Source organism: Malurus melanocephalus, unplaced genomic scaffold, assembly GCF_030028575.1.
Source record: "Malurus melanocephalus ecotype Western Australia unplaced genomic scaffold, MMel_1.1 scaffold_882, whole genome shotgun sequence".
NCBI lineage: Eukaryota > Metazoa > Chordata > Aves > Passeriformes > Maluridae > Malurus > Malurus melanocephalus.
This window is the reverse complement of record NW_026624114.1, coordinates 126,871-144,462: the sequence shown is the minus strand read 5'-3', so window position 1 is coordinate 144,462 and position 17,592 is coordinate 126,871. Positions and strand designations below refer to the sequence as shown.

General features: G+C 39.9%; 1 protein-coding gene across 1 annotated transcript in view; it reads left to right on the top strand.

Moving 5' to 3' along the window:
- The window catches only part of RAPGEF6 (Rap guanine nucleotide exchange factor 6), a gene marked incomplete at its 5' end in the record, with an annotated part of 96,615 nt that overhangs the window by 7,698 nt on the left and 71,325 nt on the right, over window positions 1-17,592 (top strand). The window contains 2 exons of the mRNA XM_057385861.1: window positions 6,255-6,324; window positions 12,280-12,423. Of these exons, the coding sequence (XP_057241844.1) occupies window positions 6,255-6,324; window positions 12,280-12,423 (214 nt within the window). The remainder of the gene's footprint in view (window positions 1-6,254; window positions 6,325-12,279; window positions 12,424-17,592) is intronic.

The following is a 17,592-nucleotide window of genomic DNA, read 5'->3' as shown; positions in this document are numbered from 1 at the left end:
GATGTACCTTTTTTTCCCATCTCCTTGCTCTGTTTCACAGATAGAGGCATTTGGGGCTGCTGTGATGCTCCTGATGTACCTGAGAGCCTCAGGCAGATCCCCACCAGCCCTATTCTTCACATCATGGTTAGGTTGGGACAAATCTAGTGAAATTGAGACCTCCATGGAGATGCCCAGAAAAACAGGTTATTTCTATGAGGATTTTGATGTTGAGTGTATTCCTGTGTCATGACTGCAGTGCGGGAAGGGCAGGTTCTGGCTTTGCTGTCTGCAGTCACCATGGCTGTTGCTGCCTGTTATACAAATGCAGAGGTTTTCCCTCTGTCACTTCCCAATCAATGACAAGGAATTCAAGTTAAAATTACATTTTTAGAGTTGTTAGATTGGTGTTTAATAACACTATTGGCTGTTCTAAGCCATTACTAATGTATTTGTGTGGTAAGTTAAGTGGTGATGGAGTGGACTTTATCTTGCATCTGATCAGCAGCAACTTTGTAGTGGATTTCCAGGGGTTTGCTGGAACAGCTCTTCTGCTCAAGAGGTACTCTGCAAGGAGAGAAAAAAATGAAATGCTTTTCATGGAATCACTGAATGGTTTTGGTTGGAAGGGATGTTAAAGCTCATCTCATTTCACCCCACTGCCATGGGCAGGGACACCTTCCACTATCCCAGGCTGCTCCAAGCCCCATCCAGTCTGGCCTTCAACAATTCTAGGGATGGGGCAGCCGCAGCTTCACTGGCAACCTGTGCCAGGGCCTCCCCACCCTTACAGTGAAGACTTTCTTCCTAATACATCATCTAAATCTACTTAGGACAGCTCAGAGCCCTTCCCCCTTGTCCTGTCATTATATACCCTTGTAGGCCCCCCTGACTTGCACCAAAGCTTGTTTTCATCAAAAAAACAACCAAACAGCAACATGTCTATTCCTTATGCATCTTGTCTCCTCCAGGCCCAGTTGTGCCCTTGCATACAAAATCTTTTTTCATTGAAGGAATTCATCCAGGTTACTGGATGAGGTGGGTCGTGGGTTTCACTCTGCAGTGGCGAGTACGATTTATCTTCATCTTTATGTACCTAAAAGCAGCCTGACAGGCAGACAGGCAGTTTCAGAGATGAGTATATTCATAAAAACAAAATATCTGCAAACCCTTTGCTCGTTATCTTGATAAACTGGTCTATCAGGGCCCTGGCCTCATGCAATGCACTACTGAGTGTTMCCCAGCAGGTAAAGCTCCTGCAGGTAGCATTATTGACAGTCACAGATAACTCCATTGTTGACACCAATTTACACAGAAGGATAATGTTATGATTTTGTAGTTCCTGGAAAATACAGAACAGAATGTAAAGTGCCTGACATCCTGCCATTGATGGCTTTGATGTCTGAAATATCTGAAAATATTGTTTCAGGATGTAGTAGAGTATTGTGAATTTGAAGATGCCTGCTAATTAGTGTTCATACAAATAATAAGGCATTCAGTCTGAGTCTCCATCTGTTTGTAGGTTGAAAGCTCTTCAGGACAGGCTGTTTTTACCTTTAGTGTATCTTCTGTATTCTGAGTAATGCAGAATAAAAAGCTATCAGTATTGAATAACTTGAGCGTGTTAATATCAAGAAATGTTCAAGTACAATGTGATGGCTGTTGCTTAAATTAGTCAGTCTTGAAATTCCAGATGTATTTCATCACCAAATACTCAGGTTGCACAACAGCTGGATATGAGAATTTTWAAAACATTTATGTTCAGAAAGCTGTGCTTGTGACATCCTGTTTCAATAACTACTTTATTATGTCCAAATATGTTACATTGGASGCTTTTCTAGTTTCCTTTGTCAAAGTAAGGTTTGTTATATAAGCTCCAGTACCTTAAAGAAGTTTTATTTTCCAGTAGCTCCAGTCTGATCCCACCATGGTCTGAACACCCATTAGTTGTTGGTATGGGATGTCATTCCAGTCTAACTTACATTCTTTTCTTTGATGATGCAACTACTTAAGCATTTTTAATTATGAGTAGCAGTGAATCAGGAGGAAAACAAGGTTTCTTGCAGATGAGGCATCCATAAATCAAGCATAAACAAAGCTGCCTTTGGTATGTAGAAGACATTTTTTTCCCATGACAGTGTTGCAGCCCATTGAGTGAATGTGTGAAAATTAATGATGCAGATGAAATAGATGAATATTAAGTGACGGGAGCATACAATAAAATTATAAAGAAAAAAAATTGTAATACAGTTTTATAGTACTGACTTTTTTGGGCTTGCRGCAGCAAAAAGTTATAGAATGATATTAAATTTAGGACTTATTTAAATCACATATATTAACAATGCCAATTAAATTGTTAAATCATTTAAAACTTCAGTGGTTACACCAGTGATAGTATTTCCTTTGACAATTTTTTTTTTATTGTAAGTAGAGCTTAATTTACATTAGTTTCATGTTTTCTTACACTTCCAGTGTTAATTTAAATTTTTAATTGGATTATTTTTCCCACTCTGCTTTAAGCACTAAAGCATGTGTAATGTGCTATACCTTAGTGAGTATTTTCCCAGTTTTCTTCTGTATCTTGCCACATGTGGCATTGGGAGGACATAGTGTTTATGGATGTGCTTTTTGTTGGGGAAGCTGCTGTGGTGGCTGGTGAGCAGTACTGAAATGGGCTTCTCAGATTGGAGCTTTCCTGGAAGCAAACCTGACCCCAGAATGTGGTGTCTGTGGTCATGATCTTGTTGGGTGCTGAGTTGGGTGATCAAAGTGATTCAGGAATGAATGTCAGCTTCCTCAAACAGGGCCAGCTCCCTGTTCCTGATGCCCCAGCAATGCAGTCCTTTAGTACCAGAAGATAAGATTGCCCCATCTCTTCCAGAATTAGATGTACTTTCCAGAGCTCTCTGTTTTGAGAAACAGCATGGTTCAGGTTTGGGTGGGTCTTTGATGGCCARCTAAAGACTTTCCCAAGTAGTTTGCAGTGACAGAAATGTCCTTTCTCCTTTGGAAAAATGCTCCGTGTCAGTGTTTGCTGTTGTTTCCCAAATGGGTTTTATCTCCTCCACTTTCAAAACTTTGTTCAACTGAACCTTTTCCATTTCCAAACAACTGGGAATGAATGTTGTTCTGACTCCTTCATTTTAACTGGCAGATTAAYGAAGCATATTGATATCAGCAAACCTCTTAACTGATAGGGAAGTTAAACATTGGTATTCTACATGAAAAATACAGAATAAGTCATTAAGAAATGTAAAATCCATGTTTCTAAAATATGTTGTGTATGTTAATTAAAAATTTTAAAAGTTGGTATTTTCAAGACACAGTAGTAGTTACGGCTGGGGAAAAGCCATGTGTGGCCTCCTCCTTTGGAAGGAGCTGTGGAATAATCAATACTCCATCCACGGTGTGTACCAGGAAATAATTAAAATTGATGTAAAATCTTGTTAATATGAGTAGTTGATTCTTTAGGACTAGTTGGGTGGGTTTTGTCTCTGGAACCTGATCCTTTTCGAAGTGTTTGGTTGTTGTAAAGTGTCTGATGGAGCAGAAATGATAGTGCCAAGAGCATGACCTCTGTTCCAAGCACTGTTCTTGTCCTCATTATTGTTTATTGCCATTACTTAATTAGCAAATGCTGCAACATAAGCAGAGGGAGGCTGGACAGTTACTGAGTTTGAGGAATGTGTTTATGTAAAACAAAACAGAAAAGAAAACAACTCTTCCTCAACCTCCAGGAGTTTGATAAATTGTTGTTACACAACAAAAATACTTGGMTTGAATAGCCTGCAGCAGGAAATTGGTGCTTTTTCCTAACTACGGGGGATGTAGCAATAGTAGTAATCTGTTTTGTCATAAACCTGATAATGATTATTTCTGGTTTTAAAAGGTGCAACTGAAACTTCCAGTTGCACATAATTCCTTTGGAATTTTTGGTTTTTGGAAAAGAGTCTCTCTTGTCCTTAGTTTTCTGTTATAAGGAATRGAACTATAAGCAGTTTACCTTTTTTCTTTTAATTGAAAATGATCCTCTAGCAAAGTTCGTCGCACTTTGGTTTGTGGAGAAATTTCTAACATGGATTTTGGGTCATCTCACAGTTGGAACTGACATAAAATTATGACATTTTTGTATTTTCTGAACTGAATTAACTGTTGTAAGAATGAGAGTAGTTCAGCCATTCTTTTATGTATTGCAAAAACACGCGACTCTCATGCCTGGATCACATGCTGTGTGGAAAAAGCATGAAAGAAGGCATGAAAATTTGAGCTCTGAGTTTCTTACTATAGATGTGTGAAAATGCCAGTTTTCTGTGTGAAACTTGTGCTTTCTGCTCTGGGTGAGAAACTTTTAGTTGTCATGTCATTTATGACTCTATTGCAATCAYGTAATTTAAATATTTTTCTTTTCCTTCAGTAGACCATTAGCAAAATCAAAATTTGACAGTGGAAGCTGCTGTGCTCCTGTTGATTGTAATTCTTTATCCTAACTGGATTGCACTCATAATTTCTTTGTTGCAATAATCCGAACCTTTGCTTGAGTAACTTCACAGTTTTAGAGAATCACAGAATGATTTGGGTTGGAAAGCGTTTTTAAAACTCATCCAGTTCCAGCCCCCTGCCATGGGGAGGGACACCTTCCACTGTCCCAGGCTGCTCCAAGCCCCATCCAACCTGGCCTTGGACATTTTCAGAGATGGGGCAGCCACAGCTTCTCTGGACACCCTGTGCCAGGGCCCCACCACCCTCACAGGGAAAGATTTAATCCTAATATCTAATCTAAACCTCCCATCTTTCATCTTAGTTTAGTTTAGTTAGTCTTTTAGCTTCAGTTTAGTTGCTTGAATTATTTTCCTGTAGGTGCACATAAGTTTCTGAGTGTCATTTATAAACACGATGCTCTGTACAAAGTGGTGGTGTTTTGATCTTTGCCATTGAGATGAACATGTATGTWACTTGGATCTTCATGGCTGGAGTTTCAGATGTACTTTCTAAATGTAACCTCAGTGAAAACAGATGGAGCTGACCCACTTTTTAAGGATTTGTCTCCACTCTTGTGTTAACTTCCTTCTAATTCACACGTTAATCCCTGYTTTGCATTAACTGATTCTTCAGTTATCTCACCTGCTGGTAGGTGCTAAAACGTGATTGATGCTGACAGCCTGAGTTTGTAACCTTGCAGCTACAGCTACTGAGCTGCTAATCCGGGCTCTGTGCTGCTCCTCGGGTTTGTTTTATGTACCAGGGGTGAGGAATCACTTTCCCTTGTGCCCAGAGGTGCGTAGGTCAAGCAATCTCACCTCAGGCTAACAGGTYAGGAATGAAGACAAACTTATTTAATATGTGAAGCCAGGTATTTTCAATTGCAGGTACCAGTACAGTCACAAATGGGTTGATTCAGGAGATTTTGATCTGTAACACACCCTACATTCCCCAGCAGTGTCTAGCTCAGCTCCCTTTTGCTCCAGCACCCTTGGTAGTTCCCTTGCTCAGTTCCCTTGGTAGCTCCAGCACTCTCAGATGTGATTTCATGGTCTTTCTCTAGAGATGATTTCTCCAAAGTCACCTCTGTTGCTGGGTGTCCTGAGGGAAGTCCCCTGCTAGAGCTTCCTGAAGCACATCAGGTTGTTTTTAGCTGCTTTCCTCCACTGCTGGCTCACACTGCCCATCACACTTTGCTGTATTTGTGTTCTTTCACACTCCTTAAACAGAACCCATCACCATGGACCCACTCCTTGGGATAGTACAAGCAGCAGCATAAAGACAGAATCAGAAGTTAAGGCTCAATGTTAGAGAAAAGGTTTTCTGTCTACCCCTTTGCTGAGAGAATGAAGSAGTGACTTGGAATTAAAAGAACTCTCATTGAAAATGCTGTGTGCTGAGWAGTATCTTGGAGTCTATGGAATTTATGTATATTTGTTTTTACAAGGCCTGTTTAATGTTTAATTAAAATTTACCAAGGTTTTCTTGTCAGAACTGAAATGTATTGTGTGTGGTTTTGAGTATCTGCAAGTAATAATGATTTYACAAAAGAATGTTCCTTATATTTAAGCTTTACATAGCAGGCYGTGATGAGGGGTGCTGAATAAATTAAAATATTATGGTAATGATACTATCTAATTAGCATTTTTCACACAATAGTTTTCATCAATTTTTCTTTGTCCTTTTTTTGTTTTTTTAACAACATGCACCATTGCCAATTATTTTTGTTGCTGAAAAGGTAAAATAGGCTGTTCATCTCATTCCTTTTTGTTTGCCTTTTTTCCATCCCACTCTAGTTTTGGCAAGCAGTCTGGAGGAAAACGAGGATGCGAATGTATCATATTGGAACCTTCAGAAATGATTGTGGTAAGACAGAGTTTTTTCATATGTATTTAAATCGATTGCTGGTTTCAGCAAATTCTTTCTCTTTTACAGCAGAAAGCTTATTGTAAAGTATTCTATGAAATTGCAGCAAAATTGCCTTGATTTCAATTATACCTATGGCTGCTCTCGTAACAGCAGTAGCTATGTAAATTTAATCTGGATGGGTAAATGATGATGATGATTAGGTCATTCTTTCTAAAATTATGCTTGCTTGAGTTTCAAAAGCCTAACAGTCAGGGCTGAGTTGAGCATTCCTGAGTCAGGCAGTGACAGTCTTCTATCTTGAATATTTTTATTTACACCCCCATCCCCCATTTCATGGCTTTTATTGGTCATCTGTAGGTGGAAAAAGCTTCTTCCTCCAAGCCTTTCGAGTGCCACATAGTGTGAAGGCTTGTAGGTATAAGGAGAAACATGAGAGTGCTTAGCCAGGCTTGAAGGGTAAGATYTGTCACCATCCCTAATGTCCAGGGTTGCTTCTGCTTCTTCAGAACACGTACTGGTACTGCTCAGTGCATATATAGAGGTATGCATATGTGCCTGGAGAGTGTAGTTTAGTCCTTCCCAGGTTGTTGTACACTTGCTGTGAGCAGTTGGAATGTTAGGATTGCTTTTCCATAGTGCGGACTGACGTCGTATGCCAGCAGCGTGTGCCTGGGGACRCGGGCAGATCTCTTTCAACTTTCATCTTAGATGTTGTTAATGGAGCTGAAACAAAACTGTTTGTTGTGCTCAGAAGCCACGTGTCTGTTAATCAGACTCCGATCTCCAGACTGCTATTGATTTAGCTGCCCTAGATCTGGATATGGTAACATTAAAACTAATATTTGGCAGCATCTCTTACCGAGCATGTAAACTCTCAGCTCCCATAAGAGGTTTGTTTCTTGCAGTGCGTTACCAGCAGGGATGTCAGCAGTGTCCTGGACCAGCTCCCCTCATGTCCTTTGTGCCATTTGCTYTGTGAGTGTCTGACTCTGCTCGTGGGCCCTGATAGCATCAGTAATATGCTCTTTGCTGCAGCACATATTYTGAGCTACAGTCTGCCATGAAGTGCAGATTGGAGTGCAAGAAATGTGTCTGCATGCCCTGGAGTGAAACAGGTCATTTATTTTATTCTCAATTGTCCAGTTTATTCTCAAAATTGGAATTTTTGCSGGAGGTTTATGCCCTGAGGGATGCCACAGGACTGTTTGGGTGGCAGAGTGTGCAGCCATGTCACAGGAATGTCCCTCTGGTTTGCATTTGCTGCTTTGCCTTTTTTACTTTTTAATTGTTGCTGCTGAGGGTCTGGTGCACCTGGGGTGAGCTGAACCTTGCAGCTCAATGCTCCTGTAGCAGAGAGCAACAAATACTTTTCCAGTCCTATCTATTATCAGATRTTAGGGAGAAGTTCTTGGCTGTGAGGGTGGTGAGGCTCTGGCACAGGTTGCCCAGGGAGGCTTTGCCTTTCTCATTCCTGGGTGGTGTTTGGATGGGGCTTGGACCAACATGGTTTAATGGAAGGAGACTGGTGACTTGACTCACTGCAAGGACATTTGTAAGTTTAYATGAAAAATATTTCATGGGAGAAGTACAGTATGGACATCTTAAGAAATAACTTACATTCTTCTTTGGTCATATCACCATTAAAAAAAAAAAAAAAAAAGGAAGAAAAAAGATGGAAATAAAAGAGGAGCTTCTGTGCAGTGCGTGCTTCCAGAGAGAAACTGGCCCTACTGAAATATTTTATGAAGAAACTAGTGTTGTGTGTGTAACTTGAGTAGCTACAACTGTGAGGAGTGTTTTCAGAGGAGCAGGGTATCACGGTAGCTGGGGAAGCCAGCATTGGCCATGTCAGCAGCCTCACACGCTGCTGGCTGTTCCTGCAGACAAAGGCACAGCCCAGACAGCTGTTCGCTCTATTTTAAATCTCCTGAATTGTCTGTAATTGCAATTAAATGCCAGTGAGAGTATAGAGACACTTGAAAGTATCTTACATCCTTCTCCGGAATTCAGTATATTTTTCCGGCAGGAAAATCAGAGTATTAAAAGCGCAGAGTAGTTTTCTCATTATATTTATGATCATATTTTACAGGTAAATGTAGCCAAAGGTACTATTAGCTGTGTTTTCTAGGTAGTACTTCAAATAGGGTGAGAAAAAAGCATCAGTGTGGTGGCGTGCACCTTGCTAATGATCTTCACTGACACGAGGTGTACTTGAGTTTCATTTCCCTGATTAACTCTTATTAATTTATCTTAATTCTTTTATTTTCTCTAGTTTTTAATTTGAAACATACTAATGAGGTTTAATACATAATGAATATTTATCTTCAAGCAAAAGAATTTGTTAGCCACTTTAATGGAGTTAAAGAACTCCATAATTTCCTGCTGGTGACTGATTTTTTTTTAAATTTTTTTTTTCTTCTCTCCTGTCATTTTAGAATGTAAAACAGTTTTGTAGTGGGAATCCTCTGGGAACAGACCCATTTTAGAGGCAATAAAATGTGGTCAACTTAAGTTAATGAGGATAACAGATAGCATGTGAATGGGCATTGTAACTCATATTTTTGGAGGCTGAGCAATCTATTAAATTAATAATAGCCCCATTTATCACTTAAGAAAATGGCCCAGAATTGCAGCATATCTCAGTGTACTGAAGTGTCCTTTCTGTTGTTCCTTGATGCTTTCATTTTCCTCTTCAGATCTGTGTGTAAGATTTCAGAAGAGCAGTGTGATATTTGCAGGTGGAAAATATTTCATTGCTGGCTCGAGCTGCAGAGTGGAACTGAGGGCAGTCCTGGAGCTCTCCTCGATTTCTGCCTGGCAGCCAGGGGGTGAAGCTGGCAGTGTGGGAACATCCTGCTGCTGCCAGTGCTTSGGGTTAATAAAGAACAATAAAAATTGCCTTTTAAAAACAATAATCCTTTGATTAGGATATGGCTAAGTGATGTGCTATTCCAGATTTCCTGGCACAAAAACACGAATCTGATGAGGAGCAGCTGGGGGGGCTCAGCCTGGAGAGAAGGGGGCTCATGGGGGACCTCATGGCTCTTTGCAGCTCCCTGGCAGGAGGTTGTGGCCAGGTGGGGATCAGCCTTTTCTCCCAGGTAACAAGGGAAAGGACAAGAGGAAATGGCATCAAGTTGTGCCAGGGAGGTTTTAGATTAGATATTAAGGATATTTTCCTCACGAGAAGGGTCAAGGCCCGGTACAGGCTGCCCAAGGCAGTGATGGAGTCACCATCCCTGGAGGGGTTTACRGCTGTATAGATGTGGCACTTGGGGACAGCGTTTAGTGGTGGGCCTGGCAGGGCTGGGGAATGGTTGGATGTGATGATCTTAGAGGCCTTTTCCAGCCTTAACAATTGTGTGATACTTTATTGACAGTGCAATAATGATTTCACAGGCTGTGGGACAGTGTCTCTCCTGACTCAATGGCGGCCTGGTCCTCCTGGCTCTGCCATGGCTGGGGTTTGTGTCCTCCCTCTCCTCCCTCGCTGGGATCCTGCTCAGCTCTGGGTCCTTGCATCCASAGGGAATCTGAATTCCTCTGTAGGAGTCTCCATCCCACTGTGGATTGTGAGGAGGCTCACACCCCTCTGCCAGCAGAAATTGTTGTATCCAGTTGAAAGCAGGGCTGAGTGAGGTGCCCAGGTGTGCCTGTTCTGTTTATGCACAGAACATCAAAACCACTTCTTGTAAATCATAGCCATTGACAGCCTGGTGGTCAGCTGGACTTAAAATACTGCTTGAGCTGATGATACTAAGCTGGAAGTACTGTGGCGTGGAGGTCTTTCCTGGTTTCTGATTTTCAYGTTGTTTTTGTCAACAGCAGTTCACTAACTGAAGGAAGCAGGTGGTCTKATTTTCCACCCCTGTTTTGTCTTAGTGCTATCAAATAATTTATTTACGCTCACTTCTGAGTTTTCAGTTAGAAGTGTGTAAGAAAAATTTCTGTTGTCACTGGGGGTTTGTTTCAATTTACTCTTAAAAATATCTGTTTAATTTAGGGCTTCATGATAATAAGGGTTATCTGTACTGGAAGAGTCTTTGTCCACCTCAGCATTTCTCAGGTGCAGGTTAATCTGTTCTGTTGAAGAAGCTTGTTTCAGTTTCTATGRTCTTGTAAGACTGAATGCAGAGAAAAAAGGGTAATAATGAATTTATTGAAGGAGCTCCCACACAAAAATTAAAAAGTAAATCAGCACAATTTTGGTTATTTAATGAGTGACTTAGTACAAAAGTACATTAGTTAGTACATTAAATAACTTTGGTTATTTAATGAGTGACTTTAGTACAAAACTAAAATTCCTTATTTCTGTAAGCCTTCTGTACAATTTGAGAGCAACATTCTTTCTAGCTCTCAAAATGGAAATTGAGAAATTTTGAGAAATCATATGAATTTCTAGCTAGAAATCCATATTTATGCTAGATGAAGAGAGATTTCTATATTGATCATCTTAGTGCATTTTTGATGATCCGAGATGACCTGTTTAAAAGGATTTTTTTGTTTCTTTTTTGTGTTTGTGCCTGCTTGCCTTGTATTCTTTAGACCCTTATACCATCATGCTTACAGCAGTGCTGCAAGTAGATATCTTTGGTTGTTGTCCTGTTCCTTTGCAAAGAGATAGTAAAATTCTAGTGAAAAGTGTGGTTATCCCTTGCTGGGGGAACTCAGTTTTTCTAATTTCTTTTTTTGCAGTATTACAGTGTAATAGAAGAACTTCACTCTTCTAACTTCTCTAACTATTGTAGCTTTAACCCATGTTGTTAATGTATGTTTTTCTCTATGGAATCAAAAATAACCCACAAGATGAGCGCAGCTGCTTGCACCTTCCTCTGACTTCAGACAGATTTAGCTGTTTGGAAAAAGTGATGTGGAAGGTAGATGTGATCTTGCATTTGTGATGGTGTAGTTTGGTTACTTTCCTGTTCCTGTCTGTTAAGTCTTCCTGGKTTTCATTCTTTTGTACCTTTTTGGATTTTAATTTTGAGATAATTCACTTGARTAGATGAAGTGAGAGCTGTCTAAGACCACGGAGAGGTTCTTCTCATATTCCAGTGTTAATGTTTAGGATATTCGAGTGAAATTTGGAGAAAAAAAATTAAAAGTAAGCCATTGAAGACAGCAGAAACTTCTGCATAGTAGATATATTGTAGAGAAGCTTCTTGCCTGCTGCAGCCTATTTGCATGCGTGTCTGCCCTGCTTCCTGCTGGGAGATATTTTTCCAAAACATCAAAAGGAAATGGGAAAGGATGAGACTGCTTTTTATAGAAAAAAAGAATTGTAGCTATTGAGATAAAAGGTTTCATGTTGGCTTTTACTAACAAGATAAATTTACGTAATTTTTAATGTTTAGTCACAGATAATATTTAACATCAAGATATGAATCAAGTTCCAGCCATTTCTCCATAATCCACTGGAAGTGATTAGAAGGCAGTGTGACATAGGTGAAGTAGCTATTTATGAAAAGCTGGAATATTTAAAGTTGTTTAGCTGTGACTGGTACTAGAAATAAATTACTCTTTTCAAAATCACACTACTAAAAATAGGACATAATTCAGTATTTTTGCCAGATTGTAAATGCACAAAGAAATGGTAACTTCTGTGTTGAAGCTAAACTTGAAACGAGCGGTGCCTGTTACTCTTTTGTGCTAAGTGTGGGTGCAGAGCGGTTTCTACTGATGAGATATTGTTTAGAGGATATGTGTGCCTTTTCTACCTTTTTTTTTTTTTTTAAGTACTCTGTTTCCTGGAAGGAAACTATGGCCTCCGGCTCATTGTAATAAGGCACTTCTGACTGATTCTCCGAAACAACCGCGGCCGATTTTTCCAGAAAAGTTTAACTGCCCCAAACTTATGTTTGTTCCTTCCCCATGAACTTCATACGGCTCCACCGGCTCTCGGTGCTATGGAAGAACTGGATGTTTAACCAGCAGCCTGAACATGTGTTTCAGGTGGAGAACTCCAAAGACAATGAGGAAAACATCTTGCAAAGAGAAGTCCCGCTCCGGCAGTCGCGGCGGAGGTACAGGAAAATCAACCAGAGGGGAGAACGTCAGACCATCACGGACAATGTGGATTCCAGCAGCTACATGTCGGTGAGTCTGCTCTCCCTCGGCCCATCTCCTGGGTATTGTGATCTCTGCGTGGCTGGCTGGAATTTTCTTTTGCTGACAGAACCGGTGAAGTGAAATAGTGCATGTTTGCCATTTTTGAGAATGTTTTTTTCCTGTTGGGGAGCAGTGAATTGGTTTATATTGGAACACCATAGGTGGAAGTGAAGGTAGTAGCTGGAAAAGATGTTGGGGTTTTTTCAATGGTCTTCTGCTGTGCACAATAAATGAATCTTAACATGCTCTCTGGACAGAGGAATGGTCATTCTTCAGTTTTTGTAGGTTTTACCTGCAGTTATTTTGGTAAGATGTAGGAATTGGTGGATTTCTTTCTTTTTCATTAATAAATTTGAAAGCTCAATGGTTTAGAGCTGAGTTCATCACAAATGCAGATCAGAACAGCATTAACGCTCTTGTACTTGGTTGTGTTTACTTGCTTAAAAATAGTATAGTGGTAGTTCAGGCATCAAAAGGGTAACCACAATGCATCTGCTTTAAATACGTTTAAAATCWTAAATAGCAACAGAGACTAAAGTCTGTGCTGTGGGAAGGCACATACCTCTGTAGTTTCTAGGTTGCAAAGCTTATGTAAAGATTTTTTTTCACCATTATTTTTTCAAATTTCCAGTTTGGTAACAAGATATATGTGATCTAGACAAATTATTTAATTGAAAATAGTTGTTCCGGATAATTTGATCTGCWTTGAAAATCAAAGGTTAAAACCAGGACTAACATTGAAGTACAAGCCTTGAAGAAGCTGAGAAGTACAAGCTCAGTAGAGAAAAAAACCAATTTCTCCTCCTTTTCCCCATCTTCTTTTCATCTYCTCAAAAGAGATATGCTCTCAGTTGATAAGCTTCAAAATATCTGATGTATGCAGTCAGGTTTGAGCTTATAACTTACATAAACAGCTGTTTTTTCTGTGTGTTGGTAGCAGTTGGGTCGCAGGTGGTGATTTTAGGCCCTGCACATCATTACTGTGTCTGTGACAGGAACAGAATATGTTGCTTGAAGTTTAACATCCTCTGCCATCTCATTTTGAGAACTGTCACATGTGTTGGATTTTATCATTAGCAAGACATTAAATTAGTTATTRAAGAAATGAGATGTTGGACCCTCACGCTCTGGGTGGGTGTGCATAAGGCTTTATTAGGAATTAAATTCCAATCTGTGTGTGACAGAATCTATCTCTGTCTCTTTGGTGTTTGTGACAGTGAATAAGCACACAGATAATAGTTCAGATTTCACTGTTAAGAGGAAGAGAATCCCAGGAACAGCTGATGCTGGTGCTACCTTTGCAGYGTGCCTGGAGGGCTGCGTGAGAAGGGACTTGGCATCTTTGGTCTGTGAAAGACCAAGTTTCACAGCTTCTTGAATGATTTCAGAGGTTGTCAGTTAGTGCTGCAAGGAGTSAGTGTGGTACACTCACAGCACTGTGATTAGTCAACAGATGATGTCCTCATTAAGATTTTTCTTCACATTGGCTTTTTTTTTTCACGTTGATTAATTTTGTTGTTACCAACAAGACAGAGCACGGGTGCCTGTAGTTGCTTGTTCAAAACCTGGTGACTTCCTCAGATATGTGAAAAAATATATCTATGTATCTATATATGTAACTGTATATGTATCTATATATATATATATAATCTCAGTCAGTGTTTGTTGGAAAAGGGTATAGACTTCTTAAATCAACAGCACATTCTGAAGTCTAATTTTATATCTGTTAATTAGGAATATATAAGAAGAGTCCTGTAACACTGCTAAGTGTTTTCCTGGATGAATGAGTGCTAAGTGGCAAAGAGTAAACAACCACCTCTACTACCAAATCTGCAAGCTGTTGGGTTTTTAGCAGTCTGAACTGAAATACCTTGCTTTGTAGACTGTAAGCTCCTAATTGGAAAGTGTCAGAGTACTTAGGGTAGCAAAAAGTAATTTGTAACTCAATAGATGACTGAGGAATCAAAACACGGTAACAAGCTGCCTGTGTAACAAGTAAGGAAAAGTTTGGTGCCTGTATTTTTCCRTATTCCATTATAAACTAGTAAAGTAATAAATTTATCTGAGGTATGGCTAGTTCCATGCCTGTAAGAACCTGCTCATCTTTTGGTTCACAATGATCCTGAAAAACAGGTTTCATGGTGCAACCCTTCATGTAGCCCATGAGAGAAGAGCAGGATCAYAGAAYGGTTTGAGTTGGAARGGWCCTTAAAGATCATCTCCTTCCAACCCTCTGCTATAGGCAGGGGATCAGGATAAGGAGCAGGGTCAGTCAAACTTCCATTTGACAGGAACTTGCAATGAGGTTTCTGCCAGAGTGGGAGAAGTGTTTACAAACTCTCCAGCAGATTTCCTCTCTGGTGTAATACTAATGAATGAGCACAGTTGTATTTCACTCTGCAGCCTGTTGCTGAGTGCTCTGTGACAGATGCTGAATGCAGACTGATGGACCTTTTGTGAGCTCTGTGTGYTCAGGGAGGGCTTGGAGCTTTCCATCCTCTGCATTGACTCCTGTGGTTGATGTTGGAGTACTCAGTGTSACACTGTTTAAGTTTTCACATGCCTAATCTCTCATATGCAAGTAGTTTTCTGCTTTCTAAAGAAAACTCAGATCCTTTAGGTTTTGAAATTCAGTGTTGCTTTAACCCAGCTTGGAATATTTCTTTAAATAGAAGATTTCTTATGTTTGCTTTTAAGGAGAATTACTTATGCAATTTCCATTGACTCCTTAGAATGTAAATCTCTGCACATTAAATATACTGTGATTATATTTATGATTAAAGTTAATCTGTGTTTTATAAAACATTACCTTTTAGGTTGTGACATGAGCTTACATCTACTTCTCACATGGAGTATCCTTGTTAGTGCTGGAACTCATCCTCTAGAAATACCTGATTGGCCACAAAACCAAGATTTGAATGCAGATACTTTAAATAATATTTTAAATTATTGTTACTATCCTTGAAGGTCTTCTTTTGTCTTAATTAAATGAAAGAGTTCTAGTTCTTAATTTAACTGTATCTCTTCAGGATAGCTGACAATAACTACAATTATTGTGGGTATCTTAAATTTCTTCCCTCCCTGCTCTTCCTTGAATGACCTAATGTTAAAAATGGATCATCTGGTTGGTTTCTTTGGTGAAGGTGTTACCATTTAAATTACTGTTCTCCGTTTTTGTGGTTCACAGAGCAGTGTTATTTCACAAGAGTACTGGTTGTCTGCAGAATTAGCTATTTGTAGTTGGTTTTTGTTGTTGGGTTTTTTTTCTTTTCCTTCCAAGTAAATGCAGTGTACTTAAGTACAGTGTACCCATGCTGGCAGTGCTCTTAGTTCYCCCTGAGAAAGAACAGGTTTATGTTTCTGTTTCTGTCTCTGAGGTGCACAGTGGTGTGGCTTTGCTCTTGCAGTGCCTGTCAGAGGATGCCAGTGCAGCTCTGATGGGTTGGGAGCAGGTTCCACATCCAGGGTGCACCCAAGCCATGTTGAGATTSTGCTGCTGCTGGGGATTCTTCCCTTCTACAGCACAGCAGGCCAGCCAGGTCCCAAAGACAAATGTGTGCTTGCAAAGCACCAAGTTGTTTTTTCAGGGTACACCACAGCACTGCTGCCCCTGAAGGGCTGGAGGAGGTGGCTCTGTCGCGCTGGGTCTCGTGCGAGGCCATGGCCATGGTGACAGCCCAAGTGTGTGTGACTGTCATTCTGCCTGGGGCAGCTCTGAGCCCTGTAATTACATCAGATCTCTTCATCCCTGCGCATTCCTGGCCTTTTTCATTTTTGTCACTCAGTAATTCCGCATCYTGCACGTCGCCCCCGCAGTAACGTCCTGACTGGGGGGGAGAAAGTGGGGCTGGGCACATTTGGAGAAACCTCTTGCTGARAATGAATGGATTAGGAAGAAAGTGGCATCGGTGTTAATTATGCYTGCTCTTGCTTCAGATTTGATTTGTTAGCATGATTGCATATCTTTGTGGTGATAAGCATCCAGCCAGGAGCTGGGGTCGTTGCAGCAGGGCAGCATCACAATGGAGATAAATATTGAGTCATTTCTATTCTTAGTCTARTTCTCAACCCAATCAATAATGCAACCATGTTTTATAATTACAAAAGAAGAAAGTAATAATACAAGCATGTTTTTTTTAATTACAAAAGAAAGAAGTAATTGTGATCATCTCTGCTAAACTATATCCCAAATTTCTGTGCCCATGCAGAAGCAGCTTGCAAAACTGCAGCCAGAATAACAGCAAGTAACTTCTTTATGATAATGCTTTAAAAAAAAAGGTTTAATGGTAGTTATGGTGCTTTATAAAAATTAAATTGCTGTTTTGATCTTGTATCAAATAATAGGAAAGTAAACGGTTTGACTGTTTATCTTCACAGTTAAAAAATAAAACCTGAGATAATAAATTTTGCATTTATATTTCTTGCAGTGTTCATATGCAARGATGGTTTCACAGTTCAGTAAAAATTTCCACATCTCAGACTTGTAAACTAAATTTTTTTTTAAGTAAGATTTTTCTTATTCATGTTTATGGCCAGTAGTCTGAGGTTGTGGACTTCCCTGGAAGTGTTCAAGGGCTTGGATGGGTCTTGGAGCAATCTGGGATAGTGAAAAGTGTCCCTGCCTTGGGGGKTTGGAACAACATGAGCTTTAAAATCCCACACAGCCCAAACCATTCTGTGATTCTGTGCATTTGTTACTCACATACATAATTGACAAGTCTCTCTGTGATCTTTTTAAAATGAAGAGTATTTCTGTCTCTAAAAATAGTGCATGTATGATGTAATGCCTATTTCTGTGGAGTTGTGGCAACATACTGAATTTTTCACCTGTTAGTTCATTATAGACCAGGATAAAGAAATTGGTACCAAACTTTAGTAGTAATCCTCTTCCTCWGAGATGCAATTTTTAAAACTACTCTAAGAGGATGATGAGGTTTAAAAGATTTATTATAATATTGCAYTTTACGGACAGTATCTTAATATTTGCATCATGTAAAATTTGTCCTGAAGCCTTGTAGAAGCATTTATCTTCAGAGAAGTCTGTCACTGCAGACTGCTTGAGTGGCAAGTTTCTTGTTCTTTGATCATTACTTAATGTAATCCTGTCAGAGGCTGGAGGTAGCATGGGGGAATCTCACAATTGGAGGGAATTAAGTC